We start from the raw sequence: 26,631 nt of genomic DNA on the forward strand, positions 1-26,631 counted from the left end.
CTGTGGGTGTATATGGTTATAAAAGACTGAGCCATGGAGTGAAGGGGCAGTCTCCTTGGAACCTACTATTGGTGTACTTCTGGGACAACTGTGCATGGCTGCAGTCAATAAATTTGGTTTTCTACGCTAACAGAGTATTCCGGGTCTCTGTACAACAAGGCAGGTCAACTCGGAGATTTCAGGCGTGCCCTGCGCCGCCAGGCCCTTCTAGGCCCGGTTCTTCAACTGGCAGCCCAACGTGGGGTGGCTTCAGAGGTAGCGGTCGAGCCCGAAGGTCGTGAGGAGCCCCGCAAGGAAATTCTGGAGGAAGCGCACCACATGATGGACCCCTGCATGTCGCAAGTGGACCGAAGGTCTTTGCAGCGCGGCTTCTCCTTTCCAACGGCTGCTGGTGACTGCTGCCCTGCCTTGGTCCCTTTGGTGATGACTGGTATTGCGAGACGTTAGACGGACCTCTGTTGGCGTAAGAGAACATTTGGTTAAGTAATAGTGGGTAGCTCCCACTTCTTTGTTTTTGATTCGGCTCTTGCAAAAGCCGAAGCCGAGGGGTGAGTACATTTGTGCTGTGTTGATTGATTAACCCCTTGATGTTTGTAAAGGAGCCAGTGAAATACGATGCCTGGTTTCAGTAAGTTTAGAAAATGGTGTTGTTGTTGTGATAGGGATTCCCGACTGGAGGACTCTTGTCCAATTACTCCGGCTGGAACTCCCACCTATGAGCTTTATTCTAAACATGGTGTAGGCCCCATCACCTTTAATGAAGTGTGGGTCCGTTATACGAGAACAGATGGTGTTTTGCAGTGGCCACAAAATGGTAGTTTTGAGCCTGATATATTAGATAATTTGGAAGCTAGATTGTTTAAGAGAAAAGCCCGGCCGGCTATGTTTGACTCCTTTCGCCTTTGGCGCAAGGAAACCAAACAGAAAGAAATTAAACAAGCAAAAAGAGATAGGAAGGAAAAGGGCACGACTGTTATACAGGCTGCCCAGCAGTTCACAGACAATGAGACTGATTATGCGATTGAGGTCCCAGATAGACAACATCGTATGGCAATAGATAAGTGTTATCCAGTGTTGCCAACTTCCCCTGCAGACAAAGATGTTGACCCCGAAAAGGATCCTTTAATTTCTCACCTTTTGAGATTACCCCCTCCCTATGCACCAGGTGCTAATGCACCCCTACTATTGCCACCCGCTCAGCCACTTGTTGTTCCCCAGCCGGTCCCTGCACCTCTGCCACTGCCCCTTCCGGTAATGCCAATCCCGCCACCTCCTTTGCCTCAGACTCCCTTTATTCCTGTCACCCCCTCTTCTGCCCCGCCTAATACCTTGTCCCCTGTCCTGATGTCGAATTCTCCCTCAGTTCGTAAGCGGATTTTTGACACCGTTTCTGGCTTTTTGTCCCCTTTCTTTGGGTCGTTCAACATGACTCCTGTTCTTCCTCGTAGGCAGACCCGTAGTCAGCTCCCAGGTCCCGAAGACCGAGATGCGTTAGATCTCCTTGCCCGCAAGTGGATCATGATGGTCCCCAGTATGGTATACAAGATATCATGGACACTTTCCGGCAGTGGGATGCGCCAATGCAAAGACATGTTTTTGATATTATGTGTGTCATTCTTGGACAAGAGTGGGAGGACATGGGATTAGGATTAGCTCCCCAGGGCCAGCTAGATGTTCAGGCTGACTTTAACAAAGGGATAATTGTGGGTGCTGAGGTTGAGGATGCTGTAAGGACACTTGTCACCTTTAGGACAATGTTTACCTACCGGTCTCTGTCTGAACCCAATCTTTCTGTTAAAAGGAAACTGAAACACTATCCTATGAGAGAGGTTCCCCCGGTGTGGAGAGAAGCGATTGCACCCCAGGGCAATAATCTTGGTATACCCGCTCACTTTCAACGTGTATGGGTACATGTTCCTTGGAAAAAATCTGAGGTTCTGGCCCTCAAACAATCCTTACCAGACCCCCGTAAAAATCCTGCTGGTTATTACAAAGAGCTGTCCCAGACTGTTGATGCATGCATTATGAATTTAGCCGATATAGACATGTTGATGGAAAATGTGGTCCCACAACCATTATGGGCTAGGATTCGGAAAGAAGACCATGCTCAAGAATTGGGGGGTGATTGGGCTGCTATCCTTGTTGCAGATGGACTCCAAGGGGGTGGTGCTAAACCGGATGCTTTAATTGCAGACCTTCCCACTAGGATCATTGCTTTGATGAAAACTATGATGCCCCCTCTGCGAGTTAATTGGGGTAAGTTAACTGCCTGTAAGCAAAAGAGAGATGAAAGCGTTTCCGACTTCTTTACTCGATTTGAGGAGACGTTTCTTGATCACAGTGGTCAGGATATGAGCACGGAAGATGGCCAACGATTGTTTGTAGATAAATTTGTGTTTATTTTGCTCCCCGAACTTTCTAATAAACTGAAGGATTCCAAAAGTTCATGGGCCGTTTCTTCTTCTGCTCAGATATTGGCTACTGCTCATTATTATGAAAATAGGGATAAAGAGGAAAAGGACAAACTTGATAAAAAAATGAAGGAATTAAAAACGAAAGTTCTTTTGCAACAGGCTTATCCCCCTCATCCTGCTCAGCGGCAGTTCCAGCCGCTTCCCCAATTCCAGAAGCTGCTGCAGAAATCTGAGCTCTTTGTTTCCCGGCCCCCACTGGGTCCAAATCAATGCGCTTATTGTAAGGAGGAAGGTCACTTCAAGAATAATTGCCCGGTTTTGTTGCAGCGTGCTGGTGGTATGCCTGGGCCGCGAGGCCGAGGTGGCTACCAGTCAACACCCAGGGGTAAGGTGGGAGGTACATCATTTCAAGACCAGCGTTCCTTTCCCCCCTCAAAACTCCATGAATTATTTTGATCAGCAGAATGCTCAGTCTGCCCATTATTACAATGATGATTATTATACCGAGGATGAGAGTCAAGGTTTTCATACTAGCTAGGACAGCCATAGACAAAGTGAGGGAGTCATATCAGTTCCAGTGGACCAAGATGGGCCTTATATTGAAGTCATTGCACTAGGTGTTTCAGAGCCGTTTCTATTGGACACTGGTGCACCGAAGAGTTCTATCATCCACTCTGAACTCCCTGGGGCATCTTTGTATGGCTTAACGAATGTTTCCGTAGGATTTTCTGGTGCCCCAGTTCATAACCCAGTTTCTTGCCCTTTGCCCATCTCAATAGGTCCTTATGATTTGAAGGCTCCACTTATTTTAACAACTGGTTGTGGTGAACATTTGTTAGGTTTGGACTTATTAAAAAGACTGTACGCAACATTGCATTGTTCCCCTTCTGGTGTACACCTCACTTTATGTAAGAAATTGATTTCCCCAGCGTATTTGTCTAAAGACCAACTCCCCCTTGAATTGCGCTCTCTTCCTGCCACCCTCTGGGCTACAGGCCCCAATGATATAGTTCTCCTGCAGATTCCGCCCTACATCGTCACTCTCAAATCCAATGTTAAGTTACCTCGCATTCCCCAGTATAAGATTTCCAGTGATGGTGAAAGAGCTCTCTTGGCTATTATTTATGATTTGGTTCAGAAAGACGTGGTTGAGGAGACAAGGGGAAATGTATGCAATAGTCCTGTTTTACCTGTTCTTAAACGTACTGACTCTTCTCAGCCACCCGTTTATCGTTTTGTGATTGACCTCCGGGAGGTCAACAAGATTGTTGTACCCCAATTCCCTGTCGTCCCAGATATCACTGCCCTATTGACAATGATATCTGCTTCGGCTGCTTGGTTTTCTGTTATTGACCGCAAGAATGCTTTCTTCAGCATTCCCATTGCTGAGGAAAGTAGGGATATTTTCGGCTTCTCTTTAGGAGGCCGAAGCTTCCGGTTCAAGCGTGTTCCTCAAGGCTATTGTGAGAGTCCCTCCATTTATAGTCAAGCTTTGAAAACTCAGCTCGAGGCTTTCACTTCGCCCCCAGGTGCCACCCTTATTCAATACGTAGATGATCTGTTGGTTGCTGCTGATTTTGAGGATATTTGTAAACAGGTTACTATTTCATTGTTACGTCACTTGTCTGACCTTCATCACAAGGTTTCACCCTCTAAATTGCAATATTGTCGCCAAGAGGTTACCTACTTAGGTCATCTCTTGTCGAAGGAGGGACGGCGATTGACCCCAGAACGTATCCAAGCAATTGCTCAAATGTCTGCACCGTGTACACAAAGGGAGGTGCATGCCTTTTTGGGCATTACCTCTTATTGTAGGCAGTGGATTCCAAATTTTTCTTTGCTAGCGAAACCTCTGTTGGCACTCACTCTCAAAGATACACCCCAACCTCTCACTTGGACTGCGGAATGTCAGAAAAGTTTCACTGACTTACGTACTTCTTTATGCTCTGTTCCTGAGTTAGGTACTCTACGTTCACGAGAGAGAAGGTTGCGCATTGTCAGTTTTAACGCAAAAGTTTGGAGACAAGCAGCGCCCATGTGCCTATTTTTCGGCCACATTAGACCCAGTGGCCAAGGCGTTACCTAGTTGTCTGAAAGCCACAGCAGCAGCAGCAGTTTCCATTCGCCAGTCTGCTCGATTGGTATTGGATAATACTCTTATTGTCATGGTACCACATGCAGTAGATACCCTCCTAAATAGAACAAAGACTCAGCACCTTACGAGTGCCCGCTTGTCAGGGTACGAGCTGACACTCTTGGCCAGCCACGTACATATCAAACGATGCAATACCCAAAACCCAGCCACGCTGTTACCGATCCCAGTAGAAACAGGTACTCAGGAACAGCATGATTGTTTCCTCCGTACAGAGGAGACAAAAGGTAGAGTCGATCTAAAGGACACTCCACTCCTGGACCCGGATGGGATCCTATGGGTGGATGGTTCCTGTTTCAAGCTCCCAAATGGTGAGACGACCTCGGCCTATGCAGTTACTATTTTGTATACAATTGTGGAAACAGCACGCATTAGGCACAATTCAGCCCAGGCAGCTGAATTGATAGCTCGGACTAGAGCTTGTGTGTTGGCTGAAGGAAAAAGAGTGAATGTGTACACTGATAGCCAGTATGCGTTTGGAGTGGCCCACAGTTTTGGCCGCTTGTGGAGGGAAAGAGAGTTTTTCACCTCCCATGGCACTAAGATACAGCACGGACAGTTGATAAATGACCTTCTCGAATCACTTACCTTGCCCACTCAGATAGCAATTGTTAAATGTAGTGCGCATAAGAGGATTACTGATGATGTGGGTCGAGGAAATGCTTTTGCGGATCAGATAGCGAAAGAGACAGCCAGAGACGTTACAAGCCGCATGTATGCTGCAGGCCCTGCTAGATGGGTCAGACAAGGAGGGATGTGTGAGGACACAATAGAAAGTGTAAAAATGATCCAGGGAGAGGCTACAGAGAAATAACTGAGTAGGTGGAGAGAGGGTACAGGACTGTTGGACGCGACAGGGTGTTGGACAGAATTGTCGGAACATCAGCGCTGGCTGTTACCAGATGCCTATGTGCTTCCAGTAGTTACCATGGCACATGGTCCAGCCCACATTAGTGCTAAAGGGATATGTAAACTTCTGGCCCCTGTATGGCAGAATGTGGGGATCCCTAAATGCGCAGATAATCTGGTTAAGCACTGTATTGTTTGCTTGATGCACAATCCAGGAAAGGGAACACCAACCCCAGCAGGCCATTTTGCTCCTCCAACGTTCCCTTTTGAGGTATTGCAAATAGATTACATTCACATGGAGCGATGTAACAATCTGAAGTATGTCCTTGTGGTGGTGTGTGCCTTTTCTAGATGGATAGAGGCCTACACCCTAAAGGATAATACGGCTCTGTCTACGGCTAAAGTCCTTTTGAAGGAGTTTTTCCCGAGGTTTGGTTTACCTCGAATTGGTTGGAGTGACAATGGAAGCGAATTCGTGGGTCAGATAATGCAGAAAGTGTGTGCAGGTCTCGGTGTCAGACAGAAATTTCATGCGGCAAACCACCCTCAGTCAGCAGGTTTGGTGGAATGCTATAATGGTACTCTTAAGCTCAAGCTCGCGAAGATACAGGCCAGCACGGGTCTTGCCTGGCCCGATGCTTTACCCTTGGCTCTTTTGTCTACTCGAACAACTGTCCATTCCTGTATGGGACTCAGTCCCTACGAGGTTGTGTTTGGACGTCCAGCAAATGTCTGGGGAGTTGCAAGGCCAAAGAAGTATTCCGAGATAGAGCATCCGTTGTTGATTATTTACATGACCTCACCACTAAATTGCGGGTCCTTCACCAACAGGTACAAGACGCCTTGCCTCAGGCTTCTACTGATCCTGGCCATACCATGCAACCCGATGATTGGGTGTGCGTGAAGAACTTCCAGAGATCAAAGAACTTGGAGCCTCGCTGGAGAGAGACCCATCAAGTATTGTTGATAACACGCACAGCTGTGAAGGTGGTCGGAAAGAAAAATTGGATCCACGGTGTGCATTGTAAGAAGGTACCCTTGCCTTTGCCTTATGACCAGTCCGTGAAGGTATTGGCGATTTTGAAGGTGAAAGGGTCCCCCGATTCGTACCTTTTAGCAATGCACACCTAGATTGGACTCGATCTGAGAAAGAGGATGAAGTTTTACAGGAAGATGTACCACCACATCTTAGGTTGAATACAACCAATCCAGAGACACTTTTTCAGGACCAGACTGTGCCAAATAAGACGAGATACAATGAGACAATTGAGAATTTTTTTCTTTTGATTGCACTTTTCAGTGACACTGACCATTCCAATTAGGTTGCAGGGTCGTGGTAAGGGTCTTAGTTTGTGACCCGAGTAGTGGCAATAGGCCTGCGGGACTTGCAGTGTCATAGGACGGCTGATAATCACAGCTGAGTGAAGAAGGAAGACTACCACGAGCAACATTTGGAGGATGGATTCTGCTATACTAAAGGAAAATGATAAGAAGGATAAAATGAAGAAGAAATATTGCAAATTATTATATAATAGATGTGGTATAACATTATGTATTTTAATCTTTTTATGTATTATATTAGCTTGTGTGGGTTGGGTTACTTATACTATGCAGCAGACACCTACACCTACCTCCCATTCCGTGCCTTTTCGCACCACTGCCTCCCCGCACCAGTTACATACATTACCAGAACATGAGCAAAGTAGGAGAGTGGAATATTTTAATAATTCATTAATTCAATTGTTGCACCAACATCAATTGGTAGTCAACACCACCGATTGTTGGGTTTGTGGACTCTTGCCCCATACTACGGATAAAGGGATGCCATATTTAGTTTTCCCTTTTTCCCTGAAGGGGTCCGCTTGGGCTTATACATCTATGTTCTCTAATGCTTACGAGAACCAACCCCGGCACCCTGTTGGTCCATATGGGGGTGGGGTTGACGTTAGTCATGACCCTCTGGCGAAGGGAATATCGGCTATGTCTAAATATTACAGTAAAATTAATGAGTTCCCCGCCGACGAACGACGGGCATACATTGGCTGGAACCTGACCCGTTCCGTTACTAGCCTTACAGATAAGATAGGGCCAGGCAAAAAAGATCCCCGCCCATATGGACTGTACCCCACCGAGGCCACCTGTGTCTCCAAGGAAATGGTCAGAATGCTAAGGCCCAATTGGGAAAGAGCTCTTGTGCACATACATATACTTATGCATCCTAGACTTCTCCACCGTTAGTGGCATCTCAGGGAACATATTTCGTTTGCCATGACAGGGCCTATACATGGTTACCAACTAATTTCTCAGGGTCATGTTACGTGGCTTTTCTCCTCCCTCCGACATATACCGCCCCTTCAGGACATCACAGAAATAGGTACAGGAGAGGCGTCATTGATCCAGAAGATACAGCAGGACAAGAGGGAGGCGAATTTTTCAAAGGGTTCCTCCCATTCTGGGGCCCTATGGCCAATAGCCGAAACATAAGGCATCTTGTTCGAGTTGTTGAGGCAACGATAGATGAAACTGTGGGGGCACTGAGTAACCTCACAGCCGAGCTTCAGGCGGACCGCCTTATGACATTACAGAACAGAATGGTTTTATATATCATTCTTGCGGACTGTGGTGGGGTATGTAAATTGATTGGATCCAGCTGTTGCATTTACATACCTGATAACGCCCCTACAGTATACCAGGCCATCTCTAAATTGCACCTGAACGCTGAGTCCATTCACCAGGACGAAGGAAACTGGTCTTTGACAGGATGGTTCTGGGGATTATTGTCCACATGGGGATGGAAGGTACTGACTTTCATTGGAGTGACTTTGGCTAATATCTTTTCATGTTGCCTCTGTCTACAATAGGGTCCCGCTATTTGCGGCCTTTGTGCCACCCTGTGTGTCCCAAGACCTGTCTCACAGAAAGCAGAAAATATGAAAATAATGTTGCAGCAACAGCTTGACGATCTCATGGCTATTAACATTGATTCAGATTAATCTGAGTCTGTGTTTTGCCTGCGTAATGGCAAAAGGAGGGTCAGTTTCAACTCCATTTTGTATTCCGTTGCCATTTTGTGTTGCCCTTACTCAGGCAGCTTGGCAAACCAAGTGTTTTTGCCCTTTGTACTGCTACGTGTCAAATAACCCCCCCTTCCTTGTTGTGAAGCCAATTCCAGGAACTAGCCAAACTAACTAATCCTTGTCTAGACTGACTAATCCTTGTCCCAACTATCTGTTGGCCTTCAGTATTCTTTCCCTGCCCTATCTTATCTGTTGGCCTTCGGTATTCTTTCCATGCATTATCCTATTTCTCAAGTTGTCCTTTGAAGCACACAAACACGTTCTGCCATTACTGATTGACCTATAGGTGCTGTCATTGATTGTCTTATGGGGTTGGGCAAGAACACAACTCAAGGGGGACGTTCTGGTCACATGGTGTCTTGTTTTGAATGTTTTCCTATTGGCTAATATTTGGTGCACGGGGAGTATTTTTCTGTGGGTGTATTTGGTTATAAAAGACTGTGAGCCACAGAGTGAAGGGGCAGTCTCCTGAGAACCTACTATTGGTGTACTTCTGGGACAACTGTGCATAGCTGCAGCTAATAAATTTGGTTTTCTACGCTAACACAGTATTCCGTGTCTCTGTACAACAAGGCAGGTGAACTCGGAGATTTCAGGCGTGCCCTGCGCCGCCAGGACCTTCTAGGCCCGGTTCTTCAACCGTATCCAACACCGTGTGTGTATAACGGCCCAAAAGACATGCGGTGTTCACCGACCGCAGTCCTAAGCTGGCAGAAGAAAACATCTTCTCAGATGGTTCAGTTTCTTGGATTGCCCATCTGGGGGAGCAGTAGGGAATGCGCCTTTTGAGGATGAGGCTTGGACCACCAAGGTCTCAGGGGTAGGGTGTTGGGAGAAGAAAAGTGGGCCGCCCGGGGCCGGGCGGTGGCAATAATTTTGTCCACAGGAGCTCCTGTGCTTGGCTTGGACCAAGTGCCCAGAAGGATGTCAGTGAGAGCCTCATTAAATGGCAGCAGGGGCTCCGAAGAGGCTGCCGGCAGCTGAAACACCTCAGTCAGAACGTTAGTCCCGACATCCACCGAAGGAAGCTCAAGGCCCAAGGCATCAGCTGCCCTACGCAACACCACAGCGTAGGAAAGCTCCCTCCTCCGTAGCCAAGGTAGGGGGTAGAAAACATACCAAGGTCTAGGGAGGTATCCAGACCACTGGCATCACCAAACTCCTCTTGCCAGTCCGGCTCCTCAAGTTGGTCTGCTAGAGGGTCAGCAGACCCATCCCAGTCCTCCTCACCCTCCCCTGGCTGCCACTCAGGGCAGTAGGGAACGCCAGAGATGAAGAGCGGAACAAAAGTACTCTCTGGCACCGGTACCGACATCGGTCTGGTGCCGTGTCCAAATCGGGGGTGAGGCTTGGGTCGACGCCGGTTAACAAGTTACTTACCTTCAGTAATGATATATCTGTAAGAGACATACATTAGTTATATTTTTCGTACCTTCGGATTACCCCAAGGCGTCAGACTGGACCCGGAGAAATATTTTTGTAGCAGTACACCTGCGCGTCGGTAGGTGGCGTCCATTGATTCTGCGTTCGTCGTCTGCGTCATGGTCGCTGGGATGACGTTGGGGTATCTACTTAGATGCGCCATCACGTGCTGACGTCTTTACATGACATTCAACGCCAGAAGCGCAGAGCAATGCAAGACACTGGCCACTTGTGCAAAAAACTAGGGCCCTGAAAGGGAGTCCCCTACCCTAGAAGTCAGTTCGCAGAATGGGGAGGATGAGTGGGGCGGTAAGGAATCTATAACTAATATATGTCTCTTACAGATATACCGTTACCGAAGGTACGTAACTTGTTTATCTGCAAGACTATTAGTTAATAGATTCCTTACCTTAGAATAGATACCCCAGCAATACCAACCCTGGAGGTGGGTCAGTGAACTAAATTCACACCAGAAAGTCCGGGAGAACTGAACAGCTAAAGAAGCCGTCTCTCCAGACTTGGCTGTCCAAACATCAGTTTTTCGTGAACGTGTGCCGGGATGCCCACGTGGCTGCCTGGTAGATGTCATTGAGGGGGACTCAACGTCCCAAAGCAGTAGTGGCTGCCGTCGCCCTGGTGGAATGGAGGCGCAGTCCTACCAGAGGTTCCTTCTTTGCTAAAGAATAACACATTTTGATGCAAAGAACGACCCACCGAGAGACAGTCCGTTTTTGCACGGCCTGACCTTTCTTGACGCCCACATAGCCAACTAAGAGTTGGTCATCCACCCGGAATTCTTTTGTGCGACCCAGATAGAAGGATAGCGCATGTTTTGGATCCAGACGGTGGAGCCTCTCTCCCTCCTTTGAAGGATGCGGGAAGAAGGTGGGCAAAGTGATGGTCTGTTCAATGTGGAAAGAGGTAACCACTTTGGGGAGAAAAGAAGGTCTAGTCCGAAGAACAACCTTGTCCGGATAAACAGCAAGGAAAGGAGGCTTAGAAGAGAGCCTGAAGCTCACTCACCCTGCAAGCAGAGGTGATGGCAGAAAAGCAGTTTTAAAAGTGAAAAGTCTAAGAGGACAATTATGTAGTGGCTCGAAAGGAGTGCACATAAGGTAAGGCAAATCCAGATTAAAGTCCCACTGGGGCATTACGAAAGGAACAGGAGGAAAGAGATGAGTAATGCACTTAAGAAATCTATTTACAATAGGGGACTTGAAAAAAGAAGGCAGATCAGGAAGCCAAAAAAAGGCTGAAACAGCCACAGACTGCCCTTAAGGGTGCCCAGAGCAGAGCCCTGCTGGGCCCAAGAAAGGAGGAACAAAAGAACCGCAGAAAGGGGAACCACAAAGGCTGTGGTTCCCCTTTCTGTATTCTATCTACAGGCATATACCGTTTTAGTGGAGGGACGCCTGGCTGCCAAGCTAACATTACAGACTTCGGGAGGAAGGTCGAAAGCTGTCCTGTCGCAGCTCGATCTCCACGCAAGGAGGTGGAGGCTGGACAGGTTCAGGTGCAGCACCGTCCCCTGCTGCTGCGACAGAAGAGCCTCTCGAAGAGCCAGTCTGATCGGAGAATCGATGGCCATGCTCATGAGCTTGGGTTACCAGACTCTTTGTTCGCAATCCCGAACCACAAGGAAGACTAGGGCCCGGTCGCGCTTGATCTTCAGCACTCTGGGCAGAAGTGGTATAGGCGGAAAGGCGTATAGATGATTGCATCACCACTCACGACTAAAAGTGGCGCAGAGCAAGTGCTGACATTGCGCGTTCCCTTCGGTGGTGAATAGATCTAACTAAGGCTCTCCCCACTGCTGAAAGAGACCTTGCACCACCTTCAAGTGAAGATGTCATTCGTGATCCATCATGCACCTGCGGCTCAGTTCGTCCGCCCTGGTGTTCAGAGAACCTGCCAGGTGTTGAACCACCCGACATATGCTCTGATGTTCCAGCCATATCCAAAGGCAAAGAGCCTCTTGACAAAGGGTCCACGACCCCACCCCGCCCTGTTTGTTGCAGTACCACATGATGGTGGTGTGGTCCGTGAACACCTGCACTACTCCTCCCCAGACAGAGGGAAGGAACACCTTCAGTGCAAGACTAATCACCCAGAGCTCAAGAAGGTTGATGTGGAGCCCGGACTCCGCCTGAGACCAGAGGCCTCTGATCTCCGCCTCTCCCATGTGGCGCCCCATCCCAGAAGTGATGCATCTGTCACCGCTGTGAGCTCTGTTTGGGGAAGGGAGAGGGATCTGCCGTTGAACCAATCCTGATTCCCATGATGATGTGCCCACTGGAACGTCATGTCCCACTGCAGAGCCCGCATATGTCGCCTGGCATGATCCACCAGCAGGATGCAGGAGGCCATGACGCCATGAGGCCCAGCAGCCTCGGTCATTCTGACCGAAACCAGGGATAGAGGCTGAAACATTTTCTGCATTTTCTGCATCAAACCACTCCGGCTCGACCGTATGGGGACGGGGATCGTCCGAATAAGACACCTGCCAATTTGTTACACGCTCCACAAACATCCACTTATATCACTGAACTACTTGACCCCGAGACCAATCCAGTTAATTTCACAACAGAACTGCTGGAGGGCATGTCATCCTACTATGTCCACTTATATTTAATTCCTCCAGGGAGACATTCCAAATCGTAAAGAAACTTTTAAAAATTCCAACCCCCCCCCCCCCCCCCCTGTGGGCCCTTCGACCAGCCGATGCAATGAACTTGCTGACTTTTTCGACGCCAAGATTAAAAAAATCCTTATCTCTCTCCCTTCCTTCCCCAGAGACCCTTGATCCTCTCCTCGAGACCCCCGATTCTCAAGATCTGTCTGAATCCCCTTCTCAGGCTCAGAAGCCCAAATTAGATTGGTTTGCTCCCACTACCCCTGAGAAGCTTCTACCTGTCCTCCAATCTATTAAAAGCGGATCCCCACTGGATCCCGCTCCTCTAAATATTTTAAAATTAGTTACTCCAACCATCTTGCCTTATCTGGTCCATTTGATTAATATATCACTTTCTCATGGCATGGTGCCATGTAGTTGGAAAAAGGCTATTGTCAGAGCTCTGATCAAGAAACCCAATCTAGATCCCCTAGAATTGAATAACTTCCGCCCAATCTCCCTACTGCCAGGTGTTAGTAAAATGGCAGAAAAGATCATTAGAAAAAAACAACGAATAACTGTGGGTCAAAACAAAATAAGATTATGTGTGTGTAGCTGGCTATGGGTCTGTTTCAGAGTGTAAAGTGAAAACAGACTTAAGGACAATCACCCATTATGAAAATATGTCCATCAGTTACGTATTCTGTACCGCCCAGTACATCATTTGGTCTACTCCACAGTAGGTAGTCCTTATTGCATCTCCAAAGTTAGTAGTAGGAGATAGTTGTTGAGAATGGATGTCTGGTAGATGTTATTTAGGTCGTAACTGAAAGCAGGGAATTAGTGATAAGTGAAAAAGTAAATGTGTATATAGTAAAATTGGATAATGCATGCAATGAAACTTTATTCTGGAGTCATGCACCTCCAACGCTAAAAACAATAGAGTGCAAAAAAGTCAGATGGTTCAAACAAATAACTTCTGACTGGGTAATCTGGTCGACATGTTTCTGCGGGCATTTAAAGGCCAAAAATTGTACCTGCCGCTTGCTCAGGACCCATTAACTTAATTGCTACTGCTTAAACGTGAAAAGATATTTACAAAAGGACAATCGTGAACAAAAATGCTAAATGTCACCTGTTCACTTCTGGTTCTCCTCCTGAGAAAATCAGAGGATCCAAATGTAGAGCCGCCAACATGCACACACATAAACAAAGATACAAAGTAAGATAACACACCTTCATTAGTAAGGGCTATCGAATCACATCACTCAACTGTTGTTCCTAACATATATGGTCTAATGACCTTTATATGTATCCCATTAATCAGATTATCATGGGCTCACCTTAATTTGTAAGGGGAAACTGCCTCGCCTCACCTGGCAAACAGCTCAGGAATTCGAAGCACCGCTCTGTAGTGCAGAGAATAATAAAGTAAAATAAAATAGTTGTGAAGAAATCCAGAACTGCTCAACAATGTGAGACTCAGAGCTTTAAAACACTCCTTTAGTGAGCCTCAATTTTCATGTCAACTTATTTGTAAATGTTCGTTTTCTAATTTTCTTTTGGGTTTCTATATTAAGTCTCATTTGCTTCATGAAATGCGTTAATGAAAAAGTATACGGTTTAACACCAATTCTTTACACTTATTTCCTTTCTATTTTTCAACCCTCTTTATGTCATGTGGACTTGCGGTGTCCCGGTATGTACTCAGCCCACAGTTCATAAGAGCGGCTGTACAGTAGACATTAATGCCCCACCTTGTCTTCTCAACCTCGTAAGAGTTCAGAGGCTTGCCGCGCATTTCTCAATTAATAGCATGGCACCATCTAGGTCTTTGCGCACGATCTTTGGCAACGCGCATTAAATGTTCGTTTTCTGATTACCAAGCCATCTCCGTAGTAGACCCCATGTCTCTCCTGCTATGTGTCGATGGAAAATTATGGATGATTATGTAAGAGGCGAATATTTCAACCCACATAATAATTTCCACTCTTGTTCTTATATTTCTATTTTAAAGCCCCGTCTTATTACGTAAGCTCGCGAAATTCTGAAGAACGCTCAGCTCACAGTGCACGTGGGCGGCTGTGTATTAAATCTAAATGACTCAGCCAGTACTCTCACTCTGTTTCGAGTCCTCTACGCGCATCTCAGGTCAAAGTCAGATCACATCTTTGACCTCGCACTCATTCCTGTGTAGCGCGCGTTACGCATTAAGACAATCTCTGCCTTCTGCCTCCTAACCCTCACCTGTCCGTCGGTACTCCAGTAAGCCTGCCGGGCTGTTTGGGGAGGTACCGCGGCCCGTATTGCCTACTTCCTTATTGATTCTGTGCACTGATTTGATTGGTTAACAAAATACCAATAAAACTACTGTGAATCATGGGAATTGTGGTTCACATTACATCATTCTTTCTTGGTAACATGATAATCTCTCTATCTACTATAACGGAAGCATTTCCATTGCTGTAAACTCTTCACGTTTTTATACATTTTTGCAAACCTTGCTAATTAATATCAGTCGTTGAAAAATAGAAAGGAAATAAGTGTAAAGAATTGGTGTTAAACCGTATACTTTTTCATTAACGCATTTCATGAAGCAAATGAGACTTAATATAGAAACACAAAAGAAAATTAGAAAACGAACATTTACAAATAAGTTGACATGAAAATTGAGGCTCACTAAAGGAGTGTTTTAAAGCACTGAGTCTCACATTGTTGAGCAGTTATGGATTTCTTCCCAACTATTTTATTTTACTTTATTATTCTCTGCACTACAGAGCGGTGCTTCGAATTCCTGAGCTGTTTGCCAGGTGAGGCGAGGCAGTTTCCCCATACAAATTAAGGTGAGCCCATGATAATCTGATTAATGGGATACATATAAAGGTCATTAGACCATATATGTTAGGAACAACAATTGAGTGATGTGATTCGATAGCCCTTACTAATAAAGGTGTGTTATCTTACTTTGTATCTTTGTTTATGTGTGTGCATGTTGGCGGCTCTACATTGGGATCCTCAGATTTTCTCAGGAGGAGTACCAGAAGTGAACAGGTGACATTTAGCATTTTTGTTCACGATTGTCCTTTTGTAAATATCTTTTCACGTTTAAGCAGTAGCAATTAAGTTAATGGGTCCTGAGGAAGCGGCAGGTACAATTTTTGGCCTTTAAATGCCCGCAGAAACATGTCGACCAGATTACCCAGTCAGAAGTTATTTGTTTGAACCATCTGACTTTTTTGCACTCTATTGTTTTTAGCGTTGGAGGTGCATGACTCCAGAATAAAGTTACATTGCATGCATTATCCAATTTTACTATATACACATTTACTTTTTCACTTATCACTAATGCACTGCTTTCAGTTACGACCTACATAACATCTACCAGACATCCATTCTCAACAACTATCTCCTACTACTAACTTTGGAGATGCAATAAGGACTACCTACTGTGGAGTAGACCAAATGATGTACTGGGCGGTACAGAATACGTAACTGATGGACATATTTTCATAATGGGTGATTGTCCTTAAGTCTGTTTTCACTTTACACTCTGAAACAGACCCATAGCCAGCTACACACACATAATCTTATTTTGTTTTGACCCACAGTTATTCGTTGTTTTTCTCATAGTCTGTCAGGGGGATAATAACTGTGCGCAGGTCATTAAACTGTCCCTCGAACCCTCCTTTAATTACTTTGTATGTTGTAGAAAAGATCATTAATCATCAGATCTCTGATTACCTGGAGTCTAATGGCCTACTTAAATCTTCCCAGACGGGGTTTAGACCAGGCCAAAGCACTAAGACCGCAATGGTTGCCGTGGTCGAAGAAGCTAGAAAGATCATGGATGAAGGAGGGTCAGTGGCAGTGATCCTCCTGGACCTCAGTGCGGCCTTTGACACCGTGAACCATTCCACACTGGTTCGCAGGCTGAAGGGCATGGGAATTTCAGGGGCCGCCCTATCTTGGCTCACCTTCTTTCTAAGCGACCGGTCCTTCCAGGTGGCGGAAGGGAACTTCACTTCTAAAAGTATACCTATACATTGTGGGGTTCCCCAGGGCTCGTCACTGAGCCCAACCCTTTTTAATGTATATATGTCCCCCCTGGAGAGGATCGTCACCGCGTCAGGGATTAAGCTACTTACCTATGCGGACGACACCCAGATGGTAGTATCTCTTAGTCAGCAAAACCATCCATCCCCTGACCTCTATAACTGTCTTGGAGAGATAACCAAATGGATGGATAGCTCCCATCTGAAGCTAAATAGCAGAAAGACTGAGATCATGATTCTGGGCAATCAATCCCATTTCCGCCCGGTGTCCCTATGGCCCCCATGTATGGGCCCCCCTCCATCTCCCAAAAAAGAAATTAAGAGCTTGGGGATTTGGTTGGATGAGGGTCTCACCTTCTCCTCCCAAGCCCGGAAAACAGCGGGTACTTGTTATGGTCTCTTACGAACATCCAGAAAAATCTTGCCTTTGCTGCCTCCCCAATCCCAAAAACTTCTGATCCAAGGATTAATATTGTCTCGCCTGGATTATGGCAACACCCTTTACCTTGGAGCCCCTAAAAAGGTTGTTTCACAACTCCAGGTCGTACAAAATACGGTGGCCCGTCTTCTTACGGGCACGCATAGCCATTGTTCAGCCAAACCCTCCCTTAAGGTCCTCCACTGGCTGCCCATTCAGCAAAGAGTGCATTTCAAGGCCCTATGTACCACTCATAAAATCCTGCACAAAAAAGCCCCTCCCATCCTGAAGAATCTTATCACGCCCCACACATCCAATAGAACCCTCCGATCAACTCACCTGCACTTCACCTCAGTGCCCAGAATCAAGAGAGGCCGTTCTGGAGGCCGTCTTTTTTCCTATAACGCCTCCAAACTGTGGAACTCTCTCCCACTGAACATTCGGGCTGAACCGAATTTGTTCTCTTTCCGCAAACTTCTCAAAACATGGCTGTTTCCCTAAAAACTCACTTCCCACCACGTACTTCTTCTTTCACTAGCGCTGGGACGCTTACGGGCAGCCATGCGCTCTACAAATCAGTCAAATAAATAAAATAAATAAATAAAATATTCTGCAACCTGACATCGGATGAGGCCGAATTAACTGATTATTTTAATAACCTACAATTGTTCTGGCTTGATCATACACACCGCCCTTACCTCGAGGAAACCCTCACAACTGAAGAAATAGTGCAAGTTATAAGAGGCCTACCTGGCGATAAGGCACCAGGCCAGGTTAGGCTCACCACTTCATTCCATAAGGAGTATGCCTCCTTATTAGCCCCCCATCTACTCGCCATATTCGAAGAGTCTGTCTACAGGCGCTCTCTGCCACCTTCATTATGGGAAGCGGTTATAATTAAATTTCTTAAGCAGGGAAACTTGCCAAACTATGCGACTAATACAAACCCCTTATTAATAAATGTAGACAACAAAATGTATGCTAAGGTGCTAGCCAACAGACTCCAACCTCCTTTACCTATGATAGTGCGACCCGACCAGTCCGGCTTTATTATGGGCCGTTCAATGACCCATAACTTACGTACAATCTTCTCGGTGATGCACCATCTTAACCCCCAAATTTCTGCAGTAGCTGCTCTACTTGATGCCACTAAGACGTTCGACCCTTTGGAATGGGCGTACCTCTTTCCCGTTAGCCTGGTTCGGCCTCAGCCACTTTCATCAAACAAATAGAGCTGATTTACACCCTTTATACTGCACATGTGAGTCTAAATGGGCTAATCTCCAATCCCATTTGGATTACTCGGGGTACGCATCAAGGATGCCCGCTATCGGCGCTATCCATTTGCTATTGAGATGGAGCTGTTGGTGCCATGACTTCGACAACATCACGCAGATAGGGGAATCGGTTTCACCACTCGAGGGCTAGTAATTTCAATGTACGCGGGTGACATCTCACTGTACATCAGTAAACCCGAGGAAAATTTGGCTTATCTGATGCGACAAGTGATTTGCTTTGGCCGTTACCCTGACGTACATATTAACTGGGCCAAATACATACTACTTCATGACACCTTTCCTGCCCTTCCTCCAGCTCTTCAGGCACTGAAACGTATTCTCACTACTCCTTCATGTAAGCTAATAACACAACTCTACAATAATCCGCAGAGCTCCGCCCCCATTGCCACTCCTAAAGCTCAGGAGCTGTGGAGGGCTGACACCAACCCAGCCATCACGGACTCACAATGGTCTTTTAGCTGTGGACAGCTAAAACGTCTCACCTAACTACAGATTGAGATTAATCCATTTCAAATTATTGTACCACATGTATCGCACACCTACACGACTGATTCACATGGGATTAGCTCCTGTTCATTGTTTGCGCTGCAGGGGCCCCCAGGTCTCCTTTCTCCACCTTGCCTGTCAGTGCCAGGAGTTTGCTGCTTTTTTGGGGGGAGGTGTATGAACACACAGCAATGATGACTGGCCAGGAAGCACTCCAATCTCCCCTCGTTAGCCTAATGGGTTATGTTGAAGATTTCTCTGATACAAACCACTGTCTTGTTGCCATGTTGTTCCTACTTGGCAAAGCATAGAGTGGCCATACACCGGGGCAGGCGACCCACTGCCACTATCCAGTTATGGTATTTTGAGGTCACATTTGGCCAAGAAACTATCTACCTTTTGGGAACTCAAGCCAGTCTGTTCCTGTCCCAAAGATATATGGGAGGCATTTACATCTTGGCTCCGCCAACAGAACTCTGACTTGCTTACGACCAAACATTATAAATATCAAGCCTTGCTGGAGCTGTGCCCATTCATCTTGCAGAACAGAGAAGAGTGTTTGATCATCAAAACAGCTCATATATTCCACTATTTAATAGCCCCTTAATGTACTAGATTACCCTACTATCGATAGTCCTCAAGCTGTGCCTGGAATGTTTAACGATATTGACCTGTTTAATTGTTATTGGATGATGCCTCACGTTGGATCTTGTACATGTGGCACTATTCCCTTAGGACCTGCCACCAATTACTATCACGCCCCTTTGACCCCTCCCCTCTTTTTTGTTTTTGACACAGCTGTTGTATATATGTCTTATAATTAGAATTTTGCCAATAAAAACTATTTAATAATAATAAAAAAATGTTTAACCCTGAATACTCTGCAGATATCAATCAGTGGCTTGAATCACAGATGTCACATTTTAATTTGATTAAACTTTGAGAATCTGCAGTGATCCACAAAATTGCTCCCCTTAGCGTTCACACTTCTCATAAAAACGTTATCCGATTTATGTGGTTGGGCATATTGCCTAGGACAAGAACGGGCCAAACCAGTGACCACATTGATAGTATATTGATTTCATAAGGTTACTGTTTTGATCCATTCCTTTCATAGACCAGGGCTAATGACCAATCCCTGCTGTGCATGGTGAAAGGCAGTGAACATTGGGGATTGGCTGTCTGCGATGTGTTGGGCTATGGTTGGGGCCCTGTTCCAAGCGCTACTGCACACAACCAAAAGACTTGCACAGCAGTGATTAGAAATTAAGTGTGTCATAAACAAAATAAAAATCACTGCAAAAAACACAGACAGAAACTAAGTTATGGTGCTGGCTCAAATATGCAAAACAGAAATTCTCCAGTTATGGTTCTTGGCACAAACCATAACTCGCACCATCTCCTTGTGCTGCATGGTACAACACAAAAGACATTGATAAAATCACTTACGACATCAATACTGAAATCACTATTGAAAATGCTGCTTATCTGTCAGTTTTTGTTGTTTTTTCAACATGCAGTCTTATCTCCTTTTCTATTTTTTTATTTTGACATTTTTGCTGGCTTTGTGCTCTGTGCTGGCCTCCACTTATAAGGACTCACTGCACCAGTTTTTTGTTTAAACTTTCTTTTCAGGATTTTCAGGGGAAAAAACCTACAACTGCGAACCTGAAATTGGATTCAGGTATCTAAGAAACGCTTCATTTTTTCTTTTAATTTGCAGGGCAGCATTGGACACTCTTAGACAACCCACCATCCTCAATTAGATCAGCGGATGCTTTCACATCCAGTTTATAATCCTTCTCAATTTAACCTGAAAAAAACAGGCTTCATTCTTGGACATCCTAAAATGTCTATCGCAAAAAAAAAAAGTCGTCAGTTGCTACTAGTAAATCAGATCGCCTGGCCCTTCGAATCCTACGTGGATTCCATATTGGGTAACAAAAAAAATATCCCCATGTCCATTTGGATTCATTTATTTTCAAATGTATTAACCCTGGCAAATTTGAGGATATATTCTCTTCAAAGACTTACACATTTTGGTAAAGCCAAGTAATAATAAATGTACACCTAACCATCAAAGTACTAGCAGGAGATCTATGTTCATGGTCAGTTTGGACAATTCATTCAAGGATTTTGCTACAGTAGATAAAGTTTCCTATGGAAGGAATGGGCAGCACTATGTCCTAAAGACAGTTTCCAATAAAATCACCACATAGTCCATACCTGTTTTTAATGTGACCAGCTGGCCCATTAATAAAGTTTTTTTAGGTACTGCTGGGATCTTTTAAAATTTGCACTCACATCACTTGAACACACTCAAATCATTTCAAAACAAACCAGCTCCGCTGCAATTGCAGGCGTTGAAGCACACGGAGGGGACATTCGGTCTCCCTCGTGGGAACCCTATGATGAAGCATGTCACCACTAGGGTGAGTGAGGGTTCTTTTTACCAATAGAGTTGTTCCTTTTACCAATAGAGTTGTTCTTTCGCGTCTCCGTTCTTTCCTTTTCCCCTTGTTTTCATATCTTGCACATCACATTAACTCTTTAGTTGTTGAATTATTATTGATAGGGGTAGGAGAGTGACTTCTGAAAACCTAACTCTCTTGTTGGTTAGATATAATTTTTTTTATTACCACAGTAAAATGACATGGGAATGAGAAAGTACTGTTTGCATGTTAAAATGAATTTACGCAGCAGAACAACTTTTCGAATAATAAGGATGTTTTCATTGATGTGCTTTGAACTTACTGCACACATTTAATTCAATTAAATACAAGGTTAGGTAACAGGTTAACAGGGCGCTCTGCAAAAAGTAAGGCCAAGGTACAAATGAAACAATTTACGTGAGGTGCTCCAAGCAAGAGAGGGAGGTTACCATACTCCCCCAAAATTCATTGAGCTGCGCTCTGAAAATTACAAGTCACAAGTTCCTGCTGAGCACACAAATTAAAGATGTATAAATTCTGGGTCCAATATGAAGTCTTCAAAAGATAACAGTTTTCTTCATGAGAGTTCTGTTAGTATTCGGGAGTATCAAAGATGCGTAAAGTAGTAACAGTCTTATTACAAATCAAAACATCAACGGACGTGAGGTTGGTTCCTTTATTTCCAAGTATCAACCAATTCTGCAGCCAACACAACACGTGTTTCGTCAGGCATCAATCATATGCCAAACAACTTCCTCAGGGCTATATTAAACAGATCGCATTTCAGTATAATCAGAGTTGACAAATGAAGAAAAATAAACGCAGAAATTGAATCTCATCTCTTTTTTCACAGTCACGATATCACATTCTTGGTCAAATCAGATCGACTTCACAAAATCAAATTTCTAAATCTTATATCGTTTTTCACAGTCAAAATATAAATGTCTTGATCCAATCAGGTCGTCATCATAAATTCAAGTTTCTTATATCGTTTTTCACAGTCAAAATGTCAATATCTTGATAATCAGGTCGTCATCACAACTTCAAGTTTCCTATATTCGAATGCAAGCGTCGATAAATCCTCACGTCTCAGTCCCACCGAGTTCAGTGGACTGGCCAGGATTTTTTGACTGTGAAAAACGATATAAGAAACTTGAATTTATGATGACGACCTGATTGGATCAAGACATTTATATTTTGACTGTGAAAAACGATATAAGATTTAGAAATTTGATTTTGTGAAGTCGATCTGATTTGACCAAGAATGTGATATCGTGACTGTGAAAAAAGAGATGAGATTCAATTTCTGCATTTATTTTTCTTCATTTGTCAACTCTGATTATACTGAAATGCGATCTGTTTAATATAGCCTTGAGGAAGTTGTTTGGCATATGATTGATGCCTGACGAAACACGTGTTGGCTGCAGAATTGGTTGATACTTGGAAATAAAGGAACCATCCTCACGTCCGTTGATGTTTTGATTTGTAATAAGACTGTTACTACTTTACGCATCTTTGATACTCCCGAATACTAACAGAACTCTCATGAAGAAAACTGTTATCTTTTGAAGACTTCATATTGGACCCAGAATTTATACATCTTTAATTTGTGTGCTCAGCAGGAACTTGTAACTCACATTTAATTCAATGCAGCCAGATTTTTTTTTTCAAACTTAAAGACTAGTACATAAGAAAAAAGCCCAATGACTTAAACCATGTGCGCAGATATGCAGCGTGTAATATGCTATTTATTACCATTGCTGAGGGAAGGGCACCATGATCCAATGGAGGCTTTACCATTGCGTGTGTCATGGACCTTTAAACTTCAGCAAATTAAAAAGAAATACTCTTTGAAGTGTCTATTTTATATATATTGTTTTGTAGATTGCTAATGTATCCTGCACAGGACTATTGTCTTTTAATCAATTATTATTCTTACAAGATTAACTATTCTCTGTTATGCCACTGAACTAAATTACACAATCTAGACAATTATAATTTTGTAAATGGAACTGGGAGAGCACTCTTTTTAACTGAACAAGTTCTCTGTTCGAGCTCACCTGATACATGATCTATTAAAGAAAATAATCTTCTGGACCTCCAGGTCTCTCTAGGTTTCCTTAAAAGAGGGGAGGGAGGTAAGGTTAATAAAAATCAAACGCAAGCCTACATTTTGTTTAGAATTTCTAATTTTTGCTGGCCAGCACTTAAACTACTGTTTCATCCATCACTCAAATTAACTAATTACTTATCTTATAATGAATTATGCAGTATTTATGCTGACAGATAATTTCAGACAGAGTTTAATTTGGCTCTCAGCTTCGCCACTAGTTAGAACACAGGGTGTCAGAGTCAAATCATTTATCATATGCTATGCCTTTAATTCTTAGTCGTATATATTCCTAATTTATACTTAAATCTCCTAATACAAGGTTTTTAAATTTTACAACAAAATATACATCTGTCCATTTGTGAAAATCAGGACCATAGTCACATCACTGCCCTACACCCACAATGCGTATGCTTCAAATGACATTTTTTTAAGAAAGGGGTACTTACGTCAATACTAGGTTTCCAACATTATGAATCTGCAGCACATTCCGTAATGGAGAAATGTGTTTGAATGAATATTAAGTTCTATTTGTGAATACACAACAGCAGTTTGCAAGTAAGGAAGAGTAACTTGTAAAAGTTTACTTGCAAGGAGGATTTACTTGTATCATACTGGATATCCTCATTAAATTCCTCAGCATTCAATATCTCAGCCTCTGTGTGGGATCTCAGATTACTTTCAACAAAGCAGTAACCCATTTCAGAATATAACAAATCTATGTGCTGTGGATTCAATAAATGTTTTTAAACAGCCAACTAAAAATACTAAGGGACCTATTCACAATCTGAATTTTGTAGTACATTTAGCAGTACTACTAAATGCACTATAAAATGCTGTTCACCACCTTCGAATGTAAATCTCCACCTCTCCTTTCTATGAGAAGCTCCTTACACATGCAAGTTTACTAATTTGTAGTAAAGGTGGAAGGGACAATGGGGAGTGACCGGAACTAGGGAGGTGTTTAAGGAAGATTCGAGAGGAACATGCACCAACCTACACGTTTATGCCCATTGCTATTCACACACTACACTTCAATAGTTACTACAGTCAAAAACCCAAAACAGTAGTAACTTATTCCAGCTTGGAGCAGGAGCAAGTCCTACGCCACACACCACAGATGGCAGACATTTGTATTGCAACACATTCACAGAAGATAAAGCAGGTAGGGGCTTGATATAAAATCCCGTAGGAGAAAATGTTAAATTTAATTAGTTAAAATATAAATAAGTATAAATAAATGTGAAAAAAGTCAAAAATTTGATTATATTTTAATAACCTTATCTGAATTTGAAAAAGGTAGTATTTATAAAATATAATTAAATTACTCAATTCTATACTAACGATGTATCTTTGAGACATATGTAGTTTAGAATTACTCCTAGGCGTCAGACTGGATCCGGAGAATTCTTTTCGTAGCAGTGTCCCTGCACGTCGATAGGGGGCGTCTGTCGACTCCACGTCCGTCGTCATGGTCGCTGGGATGACATCCTGGTGTCTACATAGACGCCGACCCTGCACACTGACGTCAGTTCTGACACAGCTTTCCGCGCCAGAAGCGCAGAGCCATGCAAGACCCTGACCACTGGTGCATATAACTAGGGCCCTAGAAGGGAGTAATTATCCCTAGAAGTCAGTTCACAGAACAGGGAGGATGGGTGGAGCGGTAAGGAATCTATAACTACATATGTCTCTTACAGATACATCGTTACCGAAGGTAAGTAACTGGTTCATCTGAAAGTGACTGTAGTTATAGATTCCTTACCTTAAGAATAGATACCTCAGCAGTGCCAACCCCGGTGGTAGATCTGCAAACTAAGTTCACACCAGGAAATCCTGGAGAACAGAACGGCCAAAAAAGCGGTCTCTCCAGACTTGGCTATCCAGGCAGTAATGTTTTGTGAATGTGTGCAGGAATGCCCACGTGGCTGCCTGGCAGATGTCAATCAGCGGAACTCTACTTCCCAAAGCAGTAGTGGCTGCTGTCACCTTGTACAGTGGACGCGTAGTTCTAATGGAGATTACTTTTTCGCCAAAGAATAGCAGATTTTGATGGTAGAAGGACCGCACATGTTTTGGGTCCAGACTGTGGAGTCTATCCTCCTCTTTGGAAGGGTGTGGAGGCGGGAAGAAGGTGGGCAATGTGATGGTTTGACCTATGTGGAAAGAGGTAACCACTTTGGGCAGAAAAGAGGGCCTAGTGCGAAGGACCACTTTGCCCGGATAAACAGCAAGAAAAGGAGGCTTGGAGAACAGAGCCTGAAATTCACTCACCTTACGGGCTGAGGTGATGGCGAGCAGGAAAGCAGTCTTTAAAGTAAGAAGACAAAGAGGACAGTTATGTAGTGGCTTGATGGGAGCACACGTAAGATAAGTGTGAGAAAGTGGCTCTATATTTACTGGACCAGAATAAGGTACAGTGTGTAGAGGTATAACAGAGGTTAAAGCCAGGTGTGACCTTACTCTCTAAAGTGGTAGCTTGGTCGAGCAGTAAGGCAGTACCAGAGGACAGTGTAAAGCATTTGTTGTACACACTAGTCAGCAAAAGGTTTCACACACTCAAAGACTGAACTCTAGGCCAATTGTTTTTATATCGAAAGATATAGTTGTTTTCTTTCTAGAACCAACAGGTATAAAAAAATATATACTGTTCTCAATACGAGAGGTCTCAGATGAGTACTTTGCAGAAAGGCAATAAACTTTGTAAAGACAATATGTACAGGGTTGCAGTAGGCAACACAATTATACACACAATTTAGCATTGAGCTCAAAGGATTTCCTTATATAAACACAGTTGATTACTTTGTGGATTACTTTGGTAATTCCAGGACTGGCTACTAGGTTCAGTCCCGAGGTCTAAGCTGAAAACAGTTTAGCAAAAACGTTTTAGGTATTGTAGTGATTTTTCAGGAATAAAAAGCTATTATAAAACTTCACACTTAGAACTTTTCAACAGGAATGTGGCAATGTTATCCAATGGGAGAAAATTCAGGTTGCAGGTAAAGTACGATCTCGTTACTTTTGTACTAGTACTGGTCTCCTGGGGCCAGCACTGGGGTCTCAACTCAAAACAGGTAAGTAATTATGTTTCAGTATTTCGTTTGATTTTTAAAGAATATTTCTAGTTTTCAAAAGTAGACAGAAGAAATTTCATAGCAAAGCAGACAATGGATTCCTATGGAGAAAATACAAGTTACTAGTAAACCCGGTAAGGATTACTTTTGCGGTTCAGTACTGGGCTACAAGGTACAGTACTGGCTTCTCCCCTGATCACAGGTGAGTACTTCGGAATTCGGGTGATTTTAAAAGA

General features: G+C 44.2%; 1 protein-coding gene across 4 annotated transcripts in view; it reads right to left on the reverse strand.

Annotated features, from left to right (window-relative positions):
- Positions 1–26,631, reverse strand: part of SAMD4B (sterile alpha motif domain containing 4B) — a 1,202,466-nt gene that overhangs the window by 13,346 nt on the left and 1,162,489 nt on the right. For 2 of the 4 annotated variants that reach the window (XM_078661328.1, XM_078661330.1), the window contains exon 13: positions 23,272–23,330. The exons of the other annotated variants lie outside the window; for them this stretch is intronic. In XM_078661328.1, the coding sequence (XP_078517454.1) occupies positions 23,287–23,330 (44 nt within the window). In that variant the 3' untranslated portion in view covers positions 23,272–23,286. The remainder of the gene's footprint in view (positions 1–23,271; positions 23,331–26,631) is intronic. 4 annotated transcript variants of the gene reach the window in all.

This window comes from Lissotriton helveticus, chromosome 9 (genome assembly GCF_964261635.1).
Source record: "Lissotriton helveticus chromosome 9, aLisHel1.1, whole genome shotgun sequence".
Classification (NCBI taxonomy): domain Eukaryota; kingdom Metazoa; phylum Chordata; class Amphibia; order Caudata; family Salamandridae; genus Lissotriton; species Lissotriton helveticus.